Below are 13,006 nucleotides of genomic sequence, written 5' to 3'. Positions count from 1 at the left end.
ATTGTCTCTTCACTTCCATCATGTCTCTCTCTCCCTGTCCCTGTCTCAATATCTCTCTCCTTCCTGCTCGTTCTCTCTCTTCCAAGGTGTTGCCAGGCATACTGCAGAAGCATTGCTGTATCATACCAGACAGGAACACAGGTAAGTGAGCTGCTTTCAGCCCAGCAGAGGGGCAAACCACAGCCACAGGACTGCTGAGGCAGTGAGGCAGGAGGCCCATTCGTTCGGTTCATAGAAAGGGCGGATGGGTGGAATGGCGTGGTGGTGGCGGCCTTGTTACCACTCGTCACTCGCACAAGTGGGTTGCTTCTTCTTCTTTAAATGAGCATGTTGTGCTTTTGATTTTGCATGCAATAGTGCCACAACGTTTCATGAGGCCATATTTTAGCATGAGGCGATCATAGCGCAGTGTGTGTGCAGCGGTCCCCCGCGGGGCCGCCTCACCGCGTCAGACAGACGGCCGGGTTGCTCCGTGTGGGGCCCGGTGTGAGTGTGACGTTGACGGGCTTCCTTACGTCGTTGCAGGTGTCAAGAGGTGGCTGATGAAATTGAAGAGCAGAGAGATATACTCAGGTACCCGGCCGCAATCGCTGCAAATACTAAGAATCCTTTTCGGTCGTCTCTTTCGTTCTCCTTTCCATTCTGCGCCGCGTCAAACTTGAGGCGAGCCCGTTTTCCTTTTTGTTTCAGTGAGAGGCCATGCATGCAGGCTGAAAACACCATCCATCCCTCCACTAACTGCTCCTATTCAGCATTGGCTGCATTATACATCGGCCCAGGCTCTTGCTATACAAAGAAATCATCCTTTTTAGTAATAGAAAATCGGCTTCTGCAACAAGAACACAATCCTTCAACCCCCAACAAAGCCCCCTCTTCAACATGATTTTATTGGCGCACAGGAAATAAAATAAACAGCGTTTCATTCAAGTCTGTGTCCTTGGGCTGGTCGCGGCGTGTGGCGGGCGAGGCGCGCTGACTGCATTCCATCTGGACGCTCCAGTCTGGAGATCAGCAAGGCCGTGGCGACCTTGCTGGGGCTACGGCCGAGCAGAAACTTGTAATGAGCTTTGTCCGTCCGAACGAAGGGGGGGAAACTCCCGGTCATCGAGGTGATGACTGCGAGGCATCACCCGCTGTGAGCTTGATGCCCGACGCGGCCGTGTGAAGGCCAGATGCGGTGCGTTTAATCACACGCTGCGGTGGAGGAGGGGAAATAAGCTACGTCAACACCTTAGGTTTCGTGTCGAGGGGTCTTTGTGCCGTATCGTAATCCACTTTGAATCGGCGTCCCTTGTGTCGGGTCAGTACAGATCATTAAACAAGGCCACAGTGCTGCATAAGGTGTCCGATGACGTGCGGAATTGATTGAGGGTTGTGCGGGCTAGTTAAATGCAGTGTTGTGATGTGGTGGTGTAAGCCTGAAGGGCTTACACCACCACTCCTACTCGGAATAGGACAGAATTGGAGAGTAGACTGATATTAAAAGGACACACACAAAACTTTGACCTTATGAAAATGGATATGAGACACATAAAGGAAGTGTCGTAAACTTTTCTGTGATTGTGTGTGTGTGCATGCCCATGCGCACTTTCGAAATGGACTCAACTTCTTTGTGCGGACTTATGAGCCGACCAGCACGCTGCGATGACAACCTTGGTCGTCCATGCACTTGCTTCAGGATAACATTTTATTCCCCCCCCCCCCCCCAAAAAAAAAACGTCAGCCTTCGTTCCGCTGATAGATGGTGCTGTCAGGAAGACACATCACTGTGATGCCTCTCTTCAGTACTGGAGCCTCAGTGTGTGAACCAGCCCACTGACTCCATAAACCAAACAACTGCTACCAATCGCTCCATCCATCACCGGTCACCGAGTCAACAGTGCCACCCGTATCTCGCTGCCTGTCCTTCTATCCTAGCTTATGTTCTGAAACACACGGACTAGGTGCCCCCACAATTCTGAATTTGCCCATTCTAAATTTTGCAATTACTACATTGGCATCCTGTTGCCCTGACAACAAGCACTCTAAGTGCTGGGTGATGTGATTTGGAAGTCTGTGTTCTTCTCCCGTTGTTTTCATCATGGCCCTGATTGGAAGACATGGGTCTGTATTTGCATTTATAAACAGATGGTCTAGTTCCACAGCAGTATCTGACATGGCGGCTCATTAGTAAGGAGGGGGGAGTTGATATGTACTGTTTTACACGTGAATCTAAGACAGAGATAACAGTACCATTGCTGAAAGTACGAGGGGATATGAGACTCAGATAGAGTATGACAAATACAAATCAAGATAGGCTCCGCTGTGATAAGATCACCATTGTGTGTGTGTGTGTGTGTGTGTTTGTGTGTGTATGTATGTGTGTGTGTGTGTGTGTGTGTGTGTGTGTGTGTGTGTGTGTGTGTGCAAAACTTGTGTGCATAACACAGCGCCACTCGACTGAGTAAGGAGCGCCCTCTACTGGCCACATTGTCCCTCTCTCCCTCTCACACACTGTCCATCGTTTTCTCTGCTGAACCACTGTGAGGAAACCCTCTACAGAGTGAAAGGGATTGTTAAATTTGCTGTAGTATTTGCTCGTTTTCTTCCTCTACTTGAATTGCTTAGGTTTATCTATGACCATCTTCCAAATTATCCTTTCATTCATGCAACTCTATGTTGTATCTTGGCTTTGTGCATCATGTCACAAAGAGAAGGCACTTTAGTGTGTTGTATGGAGGGGACGAGGGGGGATGCACTGTTGCCGCAGTAATGACAGACGGCTTGGTGACATACGATGAGGATGGTTTGCTTTGTGGGAACAAAGTATTTCTCAAACTTGAGATCATGACTACTGTTGTTCAGCATTAACTGGTCTTTCATCAAAGCGTTCATAAAAGAGTATCATATTTTCATACAGTTTTTCTCAAGTGGCTGAACCTCTCTAGCTCACATGCATTTCAAACACACAAACACGCACATACACAAGCAAACATGCACACACATGCACTACATACAAAGAACTACACAAAAGCTTTAATTCATAATGTACGAACATCCATACAAAAAAGCACATATTCAGATCGCTCACCCACCAACTTTATTATTGTCCATACACACACATAGTGTGTTTTGTTTTTGTCTGCTGCTGTACTTTCCAAGCTTCCAGTTGAGTTACCAGCAGCACGAAGCTCAGTGACCCTGTCCGTAATGCATAGAACTGTTATTCACGTGGTTTGTACATGCGGGAATTCCCTTTATTGCATCACCTACGTAAGTTGGTGCACACTACTTTGTAGCTGACAGTGCACAGTAACACAGTTCTTAATTACAACTGTTTATGTAATCCTCTCTTAACTCAGCAGAAATACAGAAAACAGCCGTAAGAAGTTGGTATTATCTGAGATCAGCAAGAAATCTTGTCACCAGGTGGAAACGCTGTTTTGTGAAATAGAGTTCATTCATGTCAGGCAGAGAGAAACCATGTCTATACACTATACTGTTTGTCATACCATTATAGCACATAATATAGAAGAAACAAGAAAGAAACCAATACATACAACCCTAAGAACAGCTTGTGATCGGGTACCGTAGAGCTGAGAATACTTGCCCTACTTGTCTTTCCATCACCCTAGCTTTATAGCCCCTGTTCAGTTGACATTGCGTTGTTACTCTCAAGAAGGAACCCATTACAGTTCTTAGAGTAGCAATCCTCCAAATGTATTTTTCATGACAGATTCAGTATCTAAAGTTGCTTTTTGCCTCACCAAAGCCGAACGTTGTAATAAGAAATAGCACTGCCTTCAGCTCCAGCTTTCAAAATGGGGTACAAAACGATGTTGCAGGCTCTGAATATATCACTGTCCTCTTTATCAGCCTCTATGGCTGTTTTACCCACCCTGTGATTTGTAGAGCTGGCGTACATGCAAAGACAGCCCTAAGGAAAGGAACCCTAACCCTTCAGCACAATTTGTTTTGTGAATATAAAGTCTCACTTGATTAACTGCCTTAACTTTTAGTCTACACAATGTGTCATGTGGGCCACGTCACAAACAAAGGTGATGATATCATACTTTACTGTACCCCCGGGGGCTAATATACAGAGGAAAACATACCATCTCTCGCACAACCGCTGGTTATTGACATGGGAGGGAAGAAGGGCCACGTTGTCTGGATGTACAGGCTGTACTTGGGGCCACACACAGAGCACTCACTATGCAACAATGCTTTGTCTTTAACTGGATAGGTACGCAAAGTACCTATGCCAGGAGATGGCATGTTTTCCATGATCATTTTCATGTGTTGTCATACATAATAAAATGTCAATACGTATGAAAAATGTCATCAAACTTCGTGAAAAGAGGGAGAAAGTTGGTGACCACAGTCCTGCAGCTCCAGATCAGACATATTGCAGGCAAAACACACATTTAGTCACTTTTGTCCGCATAATTCCTTATCTTACTGAGCCCTCCCGCAAGGGTCTGGTCTGTGTCTATCGTTCTCCATGGCTGAGCGCTGTGTGGGCCCCCGACCCCCTGCTGTGAATCAGGAGCTGCTCTATTAGCCCGCGTAATTATCAGCCCGTCTGCTGCTGTCTCTCTGAGCAACGGCCTGTCACCGTGGGCCGTCAAGCCCCCTCTTCCGCACACAAACAAATGCATGCACGCCGCACACGTGCACGCAACGAGCACAAACACACACACACACACGCACACGAACAGAAACTAACACACACACACCCACACACACACACACAGAAACTAAAACACACACAGAAACAAACACACACACACACACAGAAACTTACACACGCACAGAAACAAACACACACAGACACTCAGAGACACACACACACGAGCACAGAAGGAAACAAGCACATGATCACACACTCAGGCATGCACACACACACGCTGCGCACACGCACGCTGCATCCAGCCATGCCATACGTTGTGTGCTGTGGTTAAACATACAGCACTGATTGTACACAGTCACAACCTGCTGCACCAAGTTTATTTATACACTTTACACATTGTGTCGTCGAGCGGGCTTTCGTTATCTGGCGAGAGAGAGGAATATAGAGGTGGATGTGGCGAGAAAGAGATAAGGGAATGGTGCAATAGCATAAAGATACAAAGTGTGAAAGATGGAATACATGGGCTGATGAACAGACCCGAGACAGAGGGAGGTGGAGGGAGAGAGAGCAGTAAGACCGGACCTCTCTCACCCTGCCTCCCGCTGCGGCTGAGTTGGAAATCAGTCTCTCTCTCTTTCTCTCTCTCTCTCTCTCTCTGTCTGTCTGTCTGTCTGTCTGTCTGTCTGTCTGTCTGTCTGTCTCTCTCTATCTCTCTTTCTCTCTCTCGCTCTCTCTTTCTGTCTGTCTGTCTGTCTGTCTGTCTGTCTGTCTGTCTGTCTGTCTGTCTGTCTGTCTGTCTCTATCTCTCTCTCTCTCTCTCTGTCTCAGCCTTCTTCTGCTCTCAGCTCAGAGGCGTAGCCACTGAAGTGTTGCAGAAGCAGTGTAGTGCTGAAACATGCCCTGCTCCTCTGAGCCATATCCACTGTCAATAAAGAAAAATTAAATATAAAAGGCACGGCAAAGCGATATCATATAGAGCAAAACATTGGTGTGCTTTCTGATTGCTCTGCTGCAGCTAGGAATGGGCTTATAGAGATTTCTTCTCAGAAATCAGACTTTAGATCAATATCTTGTTTGCGATTGCAGGGGAACGGGTCTTTTCCCTTTGTTTCCCTTCGTATTGTTTCGACCAATCATGTTGCTGGAGGCGAGGATCTCTAGGCGCGTAATTGGTTAGCACAAATCTGGCCGGCAGAATTGTAAAAAAACATCTATAGATGTTTCATATCAAAAAAAGTAGGCTGGCTACTCTAAAAATACACATATTCAAATCCCCATCCACACTCTCCCGAAAGAGTTTTCTTCGGTAGGATACCTCTGTAACAAATCATGAAACAAGGCAGCCTCTGGTTTCCCGCCAAGGCTCGGTCATCTCCCCCCAGAACCCCCCAGAACAGGACACTGCTGGAGCCGACTTAATACGGATGAAACTGTAGGCCAAGCTGAAGATAATGTCGAAAATAATGGTTCATTAGGATAATGCTGATTTCATTATCATAATCTCCATATGACGACTGAATGAGCAATATCAATGAGCCTGTATTCACACTTAAGTGTACGTTGTGGTCATTTAAAAAAAAAAGAAACACTTATGTGTGTGATTATACGGCATGTTGGGCTATGCAGTGTCTATATAGGAGTCCTGCAGATTGTCGGTCTGTCTGTCTGTCTGTGTGCCTGTCCCTGACACAATGAGAGGCATGGGGTGATGGAGAGAAGGGTGAGGAGAAGGGAGAGGAGTAGTTCTTTGATCCGAGACCCTGTGATCAGAGGTGCTCATTATTGGATGGATGAGGATGGCAGCAGGAGGCGCTCTCCGTGTTTGCTTCTGCCATGTTGACACGCACCTCTCGCCCCCCCCCCCCCAGATCCCCCCTTGTTCCTGCTTGTTCTCTGTTCCTTACGATTGATCAGCAGTAATACACACAAAGGGTGTATGCACCAGTCAAATATGCACACATGAGTTTGTGCGTGCGCACTTTGTTAATGCATTCTCAAGGAGAGCTGAATCCGTTTGTGGGCCATGTGTCTCTACTCATGGCTGATGGTCCATTTGGATCTCTGATGCTGAAGAAAAATGGACACTCTCTAAACAGCGGTGCATTTAAAGCTTGGGTATTTATTTTGGAAGCGTTTTTTGTCATATTTGTTGGAATTATATTTAGATTCTGGCAGCAAACAAAAAATCGAATGCTCTGTGGCTGTCAGAACAAGGCTCAACAAGGCTTATCTATTGAATAACTTGCTAGCTTAGCCTATTGCTAAGGCTAGCGAGCTAGGCATATTTGGTTGGGGGATGGCTTTAGCGGGAAGCCTGGCGCGAGGGGTGGATTTTTTGGTTGGATACTTCAAGTATGCTCTGGCTGGTTTCTCCAAATTGCCTACCACAGCTTTAATCTGCTACCAGAACATGTCTCTTTGTTGTGGAGAGCAGGCCAGCTCCCTGGGCTGAGGGAAAGCGAGGAAAGCAGATGTTTAAGCTGGAAACATTGATTTATAGAGATAAAAGGGAGGCGGGAATATGGTGGGAGAGGCAGCTAATCGCAGAGATTTGCCATAGTGAGTGGGTGAGTGAGAGGAAGGCAGAAGAGTGTGCATGCGAAGGATAGACATGAAATGGAATTAGAAATGGGAGGGACAGGAGATGATGACTAGTTAGATAATAGCATCCGCCGTCTCCAGGTAATTGTCTGATCCATTGGGGGTTACGGGGTGACAGCGGTGGTTGATGGTAAAATGGTTCATCCGCATAAAATGAGCAGAGCACACTTCCTGGAATGGACCGTTTGTGTGTGTGTGTGTGTGTGTGTGTGTGTGTGTGTGTGTGTGTGTGTGTGTGTGTGTGTGTGTGTGTGTGTGTGTGTGTGTGTGTGTGTGAATTTGGCAGAGAAGAAAGTCTGATGTTCTTCATTGTTCTTTTTGTTCTTTATGCTCTGTCGCTTGTTTGCAGTGAAGCTACCTGTGCAAGACTTCCTTCATAGTGTAGACTATTCACTCTTTTGTACGAAAGCCATCCCAGGTGCTTGTCTTACCCTCTGGTTTTTGCTGTTCTGACGGGCATTAATAGAACATGCATTACGATCTGTTGCTGGACACATAGACTGACCTCAGCCGCTTCTCTACCTACTGTTGGCTGTTCATGTTAGCGCAACAGCTACGTGGCATATGCTTTCACTGACATTGGTTGAATTTGTTTGTTCGTGTGTGTGTGTGTGTGTGTGTGTGTGTGTGTGTGTGTACACAACAAAATATGAGGACTATTATTTCTTGTATCCTATACAATATTAAGGCCCAGTCCCTAAGCTGGTACATTATTCAGGTATTTTTTCTCTTTGCTATTCTAAGCACAAAGTTGGTCCTGAATATTTTCCTTTGGCCATAGTATCTTCTTGGTCTGTCACTGAACTGTAGCGGCAATCGCCAAGGAAATGTATCCTCTCACTGGGGGTTGACCCTATACTCAGAAACAACAGACACAGGCTTTTGGGGTTTAAACACATTTTTACACTATTTACGGATCGCGAATAAAGAGAACAGTGTTTTTGCCTTTGCATATATTTCTCTCTTCACAATCTATACTTTTCTCTCCCTCCCTCTCATACTCCCTCCACATGCCCTTCCCTCTAAAATGTGTGTTTTTGTGCGTGGGCATGTGTGTGTGAGCATGTGTGTGTGTGTGCACTGTGTGTGTGTGTGTGTGTGTGTGTGTGTGTGTGTGTGTGTGTGTGTGTGTGTGGCCTCCTGCCAATGCAGTGATTAGAACCAAAGTTCCCCATTTGTATCAATCCTCATTATCAGTATGGAGGTTCAATAGTCGGCCCCAATTTGGCAGTCTGCAGCCCTCTTAGACCCAACAGACGGGTGGGTCTGTGCATCTCATTACACCATGAACCATGTTGAAAATGTTCCACGCATTTGTTGCATGTCATATCTTCTGTCCCATATGATGCATCCATCATTATCCGTCCCCTGCAGCAGCACCCAGTAAAATATGAAACAAGAATCACTCTGGTGGGAAATGAAAACAGAAGTAGAGGCAGGGTTTTGTTTGATACAGACACACTGTCAACGGCAAAGTATTTCCCCATTCAAGCAGATGATCAATTGCTTGTGTTTTAGCTTGGGAAGCACACATTGAAAAAATAAAAAACAGACAGTGCTTTATTAATCTTCTCCTCAACTTGTTTGAGCAGCAGAGTTGAATGCTTACAGAGGTAATGCCAGCATTGTAAACAATTTATTCTAGATACCAGCGTGCCAAACATAACTGCAATACACATCTTGCAATGGCATATGGATGTCTTGAAGATGAAATTATCTTATTTTTTTAGCACATGCCAGAAAAATGGTTTTAATTCTCGACCAACCTTTCTAACTTCCAATGCTGAACAGACACATTGGAATGAGTTTATTACAATAAAGATAATTATTTTTTAAGGTTCCCCTTTTAGAAAACGGGCAAAAACTCATACTTAGCAGGAACTTCTGGTTTAAAGCCACTGCCTTGTTCAAGGGCAGTTGGCAAGAGTATGATCTAACTCACTTATAAATGTCATCCAAATTAATGCATCTTCAAATCAAATCATTACCAAAAAGGAAAAAAAAATCAAGCTCGGAACTGTGCTTATTTCAGCGCCCCCACGACAGGATGCTCTCAGGCGTAAGAAAAGAGCGAGTGGGGTTTTTTCCGACGAAGTGACATTATCTGGGTAGAAGGGCCGCAGCCCGCAGCGCCGGAGCCAGGGCGTCTGGAGAGGCTGGCGGTGATTAGATCTACCCACGATAACCTCCCCCTAGCACAACAAAAACAAAGCAGAAAATCAAATGCAGTCAAACCTGCCTTGTTGCGCCTACATCCACCTCCGGTATCTGTCTGATGATACCGCGGTGGAAATAGAGGCGAGCGGACAGGTTCAATGTCCGGGGTCCCCAGAGGGACCGGTCGTGGAACAACACACCAATTAAACATTGATTCTCAGTCCCTCTGCCCGAAAAAGGTCAAGCGATCTATGCATGACGACTTCCTCCGATCCTTGTGTGATTTGTTCCGAAGTTCACGTCTCAGTAGGTAGACTAGTGTTTTAACGGTCCCTCCTGAATAATTGTGATTGCTCATCCATGCATGGGATGTCAAACAGGCTTTCACAAGGAGGCTGTGCTTGCGTTCTGCTTGGCCAGTGTCATTAAACAGGGGCATGTGAGCACTGGTTCACTAGTTTTCGTATTAAAGAGACATGTTCAATGCTTAGTGACATTAATACTGACTGTTTTAACAGAGGTTGACGTCAAGCCGGACCACCTATGGATTGCTGAGACAGAAGGGCCAAGGGTATGCGTGTGTTAATTCAAACTAATGATTAATCATTTCATTTCTGATCTTTGTGTTTGGAGACCGAGCAGGGTCAGTGCTCAACACTGTTCATTTTAGCTGCTCACTTTTCACATTGACTTTGTACACAGAAAGCAGTTCCTTATAATAGATCAGTTCTCTTTTTGGCATGTGTTGACATTTCTGGGAAATTGTTGTAACTAAAGATAACGAATACTGAATGCAATTTTCTTGAAGTCTATCTCTCCTAGTTTGATTGTCAATTACAGACAGACAGATACACTCATTCATTATACTGACCATTAGCTGAATTCTATCAGTGATCGGCCCCTGCCATTGTTTCTGCAAGAGTGATGTCATGGGCCTGTCTAGCCAATGACACGTCTGATTCCCAGCTCGGTTTTACTGATAGGGTTAGCCGATCGCCCCTTTCCCGGCATTCTCCAGGAACACAGGGAGATGAAGAGGGGCAGAGATAGGATGAAACATATGGTTATTGTACTTTCCTGCAATAATGGCTGAATCCAATCTTAGCACAGCTATGTTTCCAGGTAATATGTAGTTCCCTTTTTATATTAGTGAACAACATAATGATGCAACTCCAGCAATTATTCAAATCTTTTTAAAAAAAATTGTAAGGGGACATACAGGTTCATACACAGTATAATTTAAGGTTTTAAGATATTCATAATTCATTGGTTTATTGGTTTATTCAATTTCAAATGTTACTGGATTAGGACGGCGGCTCTTAATTTGAAGCCTCAGAGGTCGTATTGAACCCTAATGCAACACAATCTCGTCCAATCACCTTAGACAGACTAATGCTCCAGGAAATAGACTTATCCTTCCCCCTTCTTCCTAATAACGTCTTGATAAAGGAGCAAACGCTGTTCAATTGTCTTGTGTTCGAATGCCCCCCAGCTGTTTAACACGGTGAGTAGGCTAATTAAGTCAACCGAATCCTCACTCTGTCTTCCCTGCATGTACATACGCCTGGTTTTTGAAATTGGTAACCATGCCGCACAGGTGAGGATCAACGGAAAGGACGGCAGAAACGGAAATTGCGTTTGCCACCTCGGAGCATAAGGTTACGACATGTTATAATACATTCGTATGGATAGCGCTGTTCAGTTTTGTGTTTTACTCTCCCTTTGCGAGAGGGGGAGAGGGAGAGGGAGGGCTTGCGGGGAAGCAACATTTCTCCTAGAAGGCAATAAAGGCCAGACAGTCATGAAGACAGATGGAGGTTATCTCCTCAATCTAGTTTGTCCCAGAGGCCTTGCCGGGGCCTCCACAGGCTGCTGGGTGCTAGTGGGGGGGGGGAGAGCGGGGCTGGTGGTGGATCAACATCCAGGGTGCTCATTAATGGAGCAATAATGATGTTTTAGGTTCACACACCTGCCCGTCTCTGGATGGATACCGGATGTTGTGGAGAGGTCAGGGAACAGTGTATGTGGAGAAGGAGATAGAGTAAGCTGTTTGGCTTTCCCGGGGACCCCTGTGTGCGTGTGTGTGTGTGTGTGTGTGTGTGCGTGTGTGTGTGTGTGTGAGTGTGTGTGTGCGCTTGTTTTTTTTTGACTTTCGTTTAACGCAGGCTACCACGACAGCCGCTGGGTACAACATCTGCTAAAGTCTAACTAAAATGATGGCCTCGCGATAATCACCACCTTTGTCAATTTTGATGTCGTAGATTAATCACATTAATCACATTACTTCCCAGCAGTTAAAAGATTAACAACTGTATTTCTGCCAAGATGAATAGCATGCCCTTGAAGTGTGAGAGTGTGTGTGAGTGTACGTACGTGTGTGTGTGTGTGTGTGTGTGTGTGTGTGTGTGGGCGTACGCGTGAGTATGAGTTTCACAATAGCCGAGAAGGAATAAAATGTGTGTGCTCTTGGTTCAACAGATCTTTTACTATATACACACCTAATACCTACCTACCTACCTACATATCATGCCGTACAAGCCTAGGACCACTCATGCATCATTATCAGCTTAATGCATGCACTCTGTGGTGCATGTGGTCAAGGTTAGCCTCACGACGCACCTGCACAGCAGCAAAAGCCGCGCCGATATCTTGGCAGGGGGGGCGTGCATGATGTGTTAAAAGAAAGCCCTGGCCATTATGCTTCCTGGTTTGCGGTGGTGAAGCTAAGTGTCTCATGCATCAGACACGCAGCCCCGCGGAGGGCCGCTGCGCTGACAGGTATCACATCTCAACCTGAGAGAGGGATTGATGGCTCGCTGTTCGCTGCGTGCCTGCCAGAGAGGGCCCTGCATACGGACCCCTTCACAGGAGGGGGGGGGTAAGAGGCATGGAGGAGGATTTAGATGGACAGACAAATACGCACAATGACACCCACCTGAGGGTAGAAACGAAGATAAGAGGGGATTACCAGGAGGGAGTGGTGTGGTTCATCCGTCTCCTGTGGTTAACCGAATGTCGACCTTTTAGGTTTTTCTTCTATCATTTTGATTCCATTTGGGAAAATGGTGATCGCTCTTGGAAGTAATGGCCCTTCAAACTCAAATGAAAGGCAGTGGTGGTACTAATGAGTGTAGGGAATGGCACATTTCAGTTAAATAATGTCACGGTAGTCTTGACCCAATGTGCCTTCACTCCCGGGGCTGGAAGGATCATTTTATGAATGTCCTCAGCGCGGTTCAACAGAATTAAAACCGAAGGCGCCTCCGTACTTGGTCGTGGATACTTCCTGTTATCCAAGGGCACTGTTCCCGTCTCTCACTCTCTCTGTCTGTCTCTGTCTTTCTTTCTCTCTCTCCATCTCGGGTCTTGTCTCACTCTGTCACCGTCTCTCTCTGTCTGTCTCTAGTTTTTCCCTGTCTCCATCTCTATCTTGTCTCACTCTGTCACTGCCTCTCTCTCTCTGTCTCAGTCTATCTGTCTCTGTGTGGATAGGGGTACGACGTACGTAGAGTGTAAAGTGTTGGTGGCAGTGTTTCTGAGTCATCTGGAGAAGACAGGCTCTCTCTGGGGGCTCCAACTTGCAGACTGATTGATAACAAGGGTACTGGAAGAGACACATTACGCGCGCGCGCGGGT

The 13,006-nt window shown here is 46.1% G+C and overlaps 1 protein-coding gene across 1 annotated transcript in view; it reads left to right on the top strand.

Moving 5' to 3' along the window:
- Nucleotides 1–527: 527 nt before the first annotated feature.
- Nucleotides 528–13,006, top strand: part of dlgap2a (discs, large homolog-associated protein 2a) — a gene marked incomplete at its 3' end in the record, with an annotated part of 129,933 nt that continues 117,454 nt past the window's right edge. Inside the window, exon 1 of the mRNA XM_079752287.1 lies at nt 528–573. Within this exon, the coding sequence (XP_079608413.1) occupies nt 543–573 (31 nt within the window). The 5' untranslated portion in view covers nt 528–542. The remainder of the gene's footprint in view (nt 574–13,006) is intronic.

Source organism: Pollachius pollachius (assembly GCF_949987615.1).
Source record: "Pollachius pollachius genome assembly, chromosome: 15".
NCBI classification, from domain to species: domain Eukaryota; kingdom Metazoa; phylum Chordata; class Actinopteri; order Gadiformes; family Gadidae; genus Pollachius; species Pollachius pollachius.
This window is presented reverse-complemented; position numbering and strand designations above follow the sequence as displayed.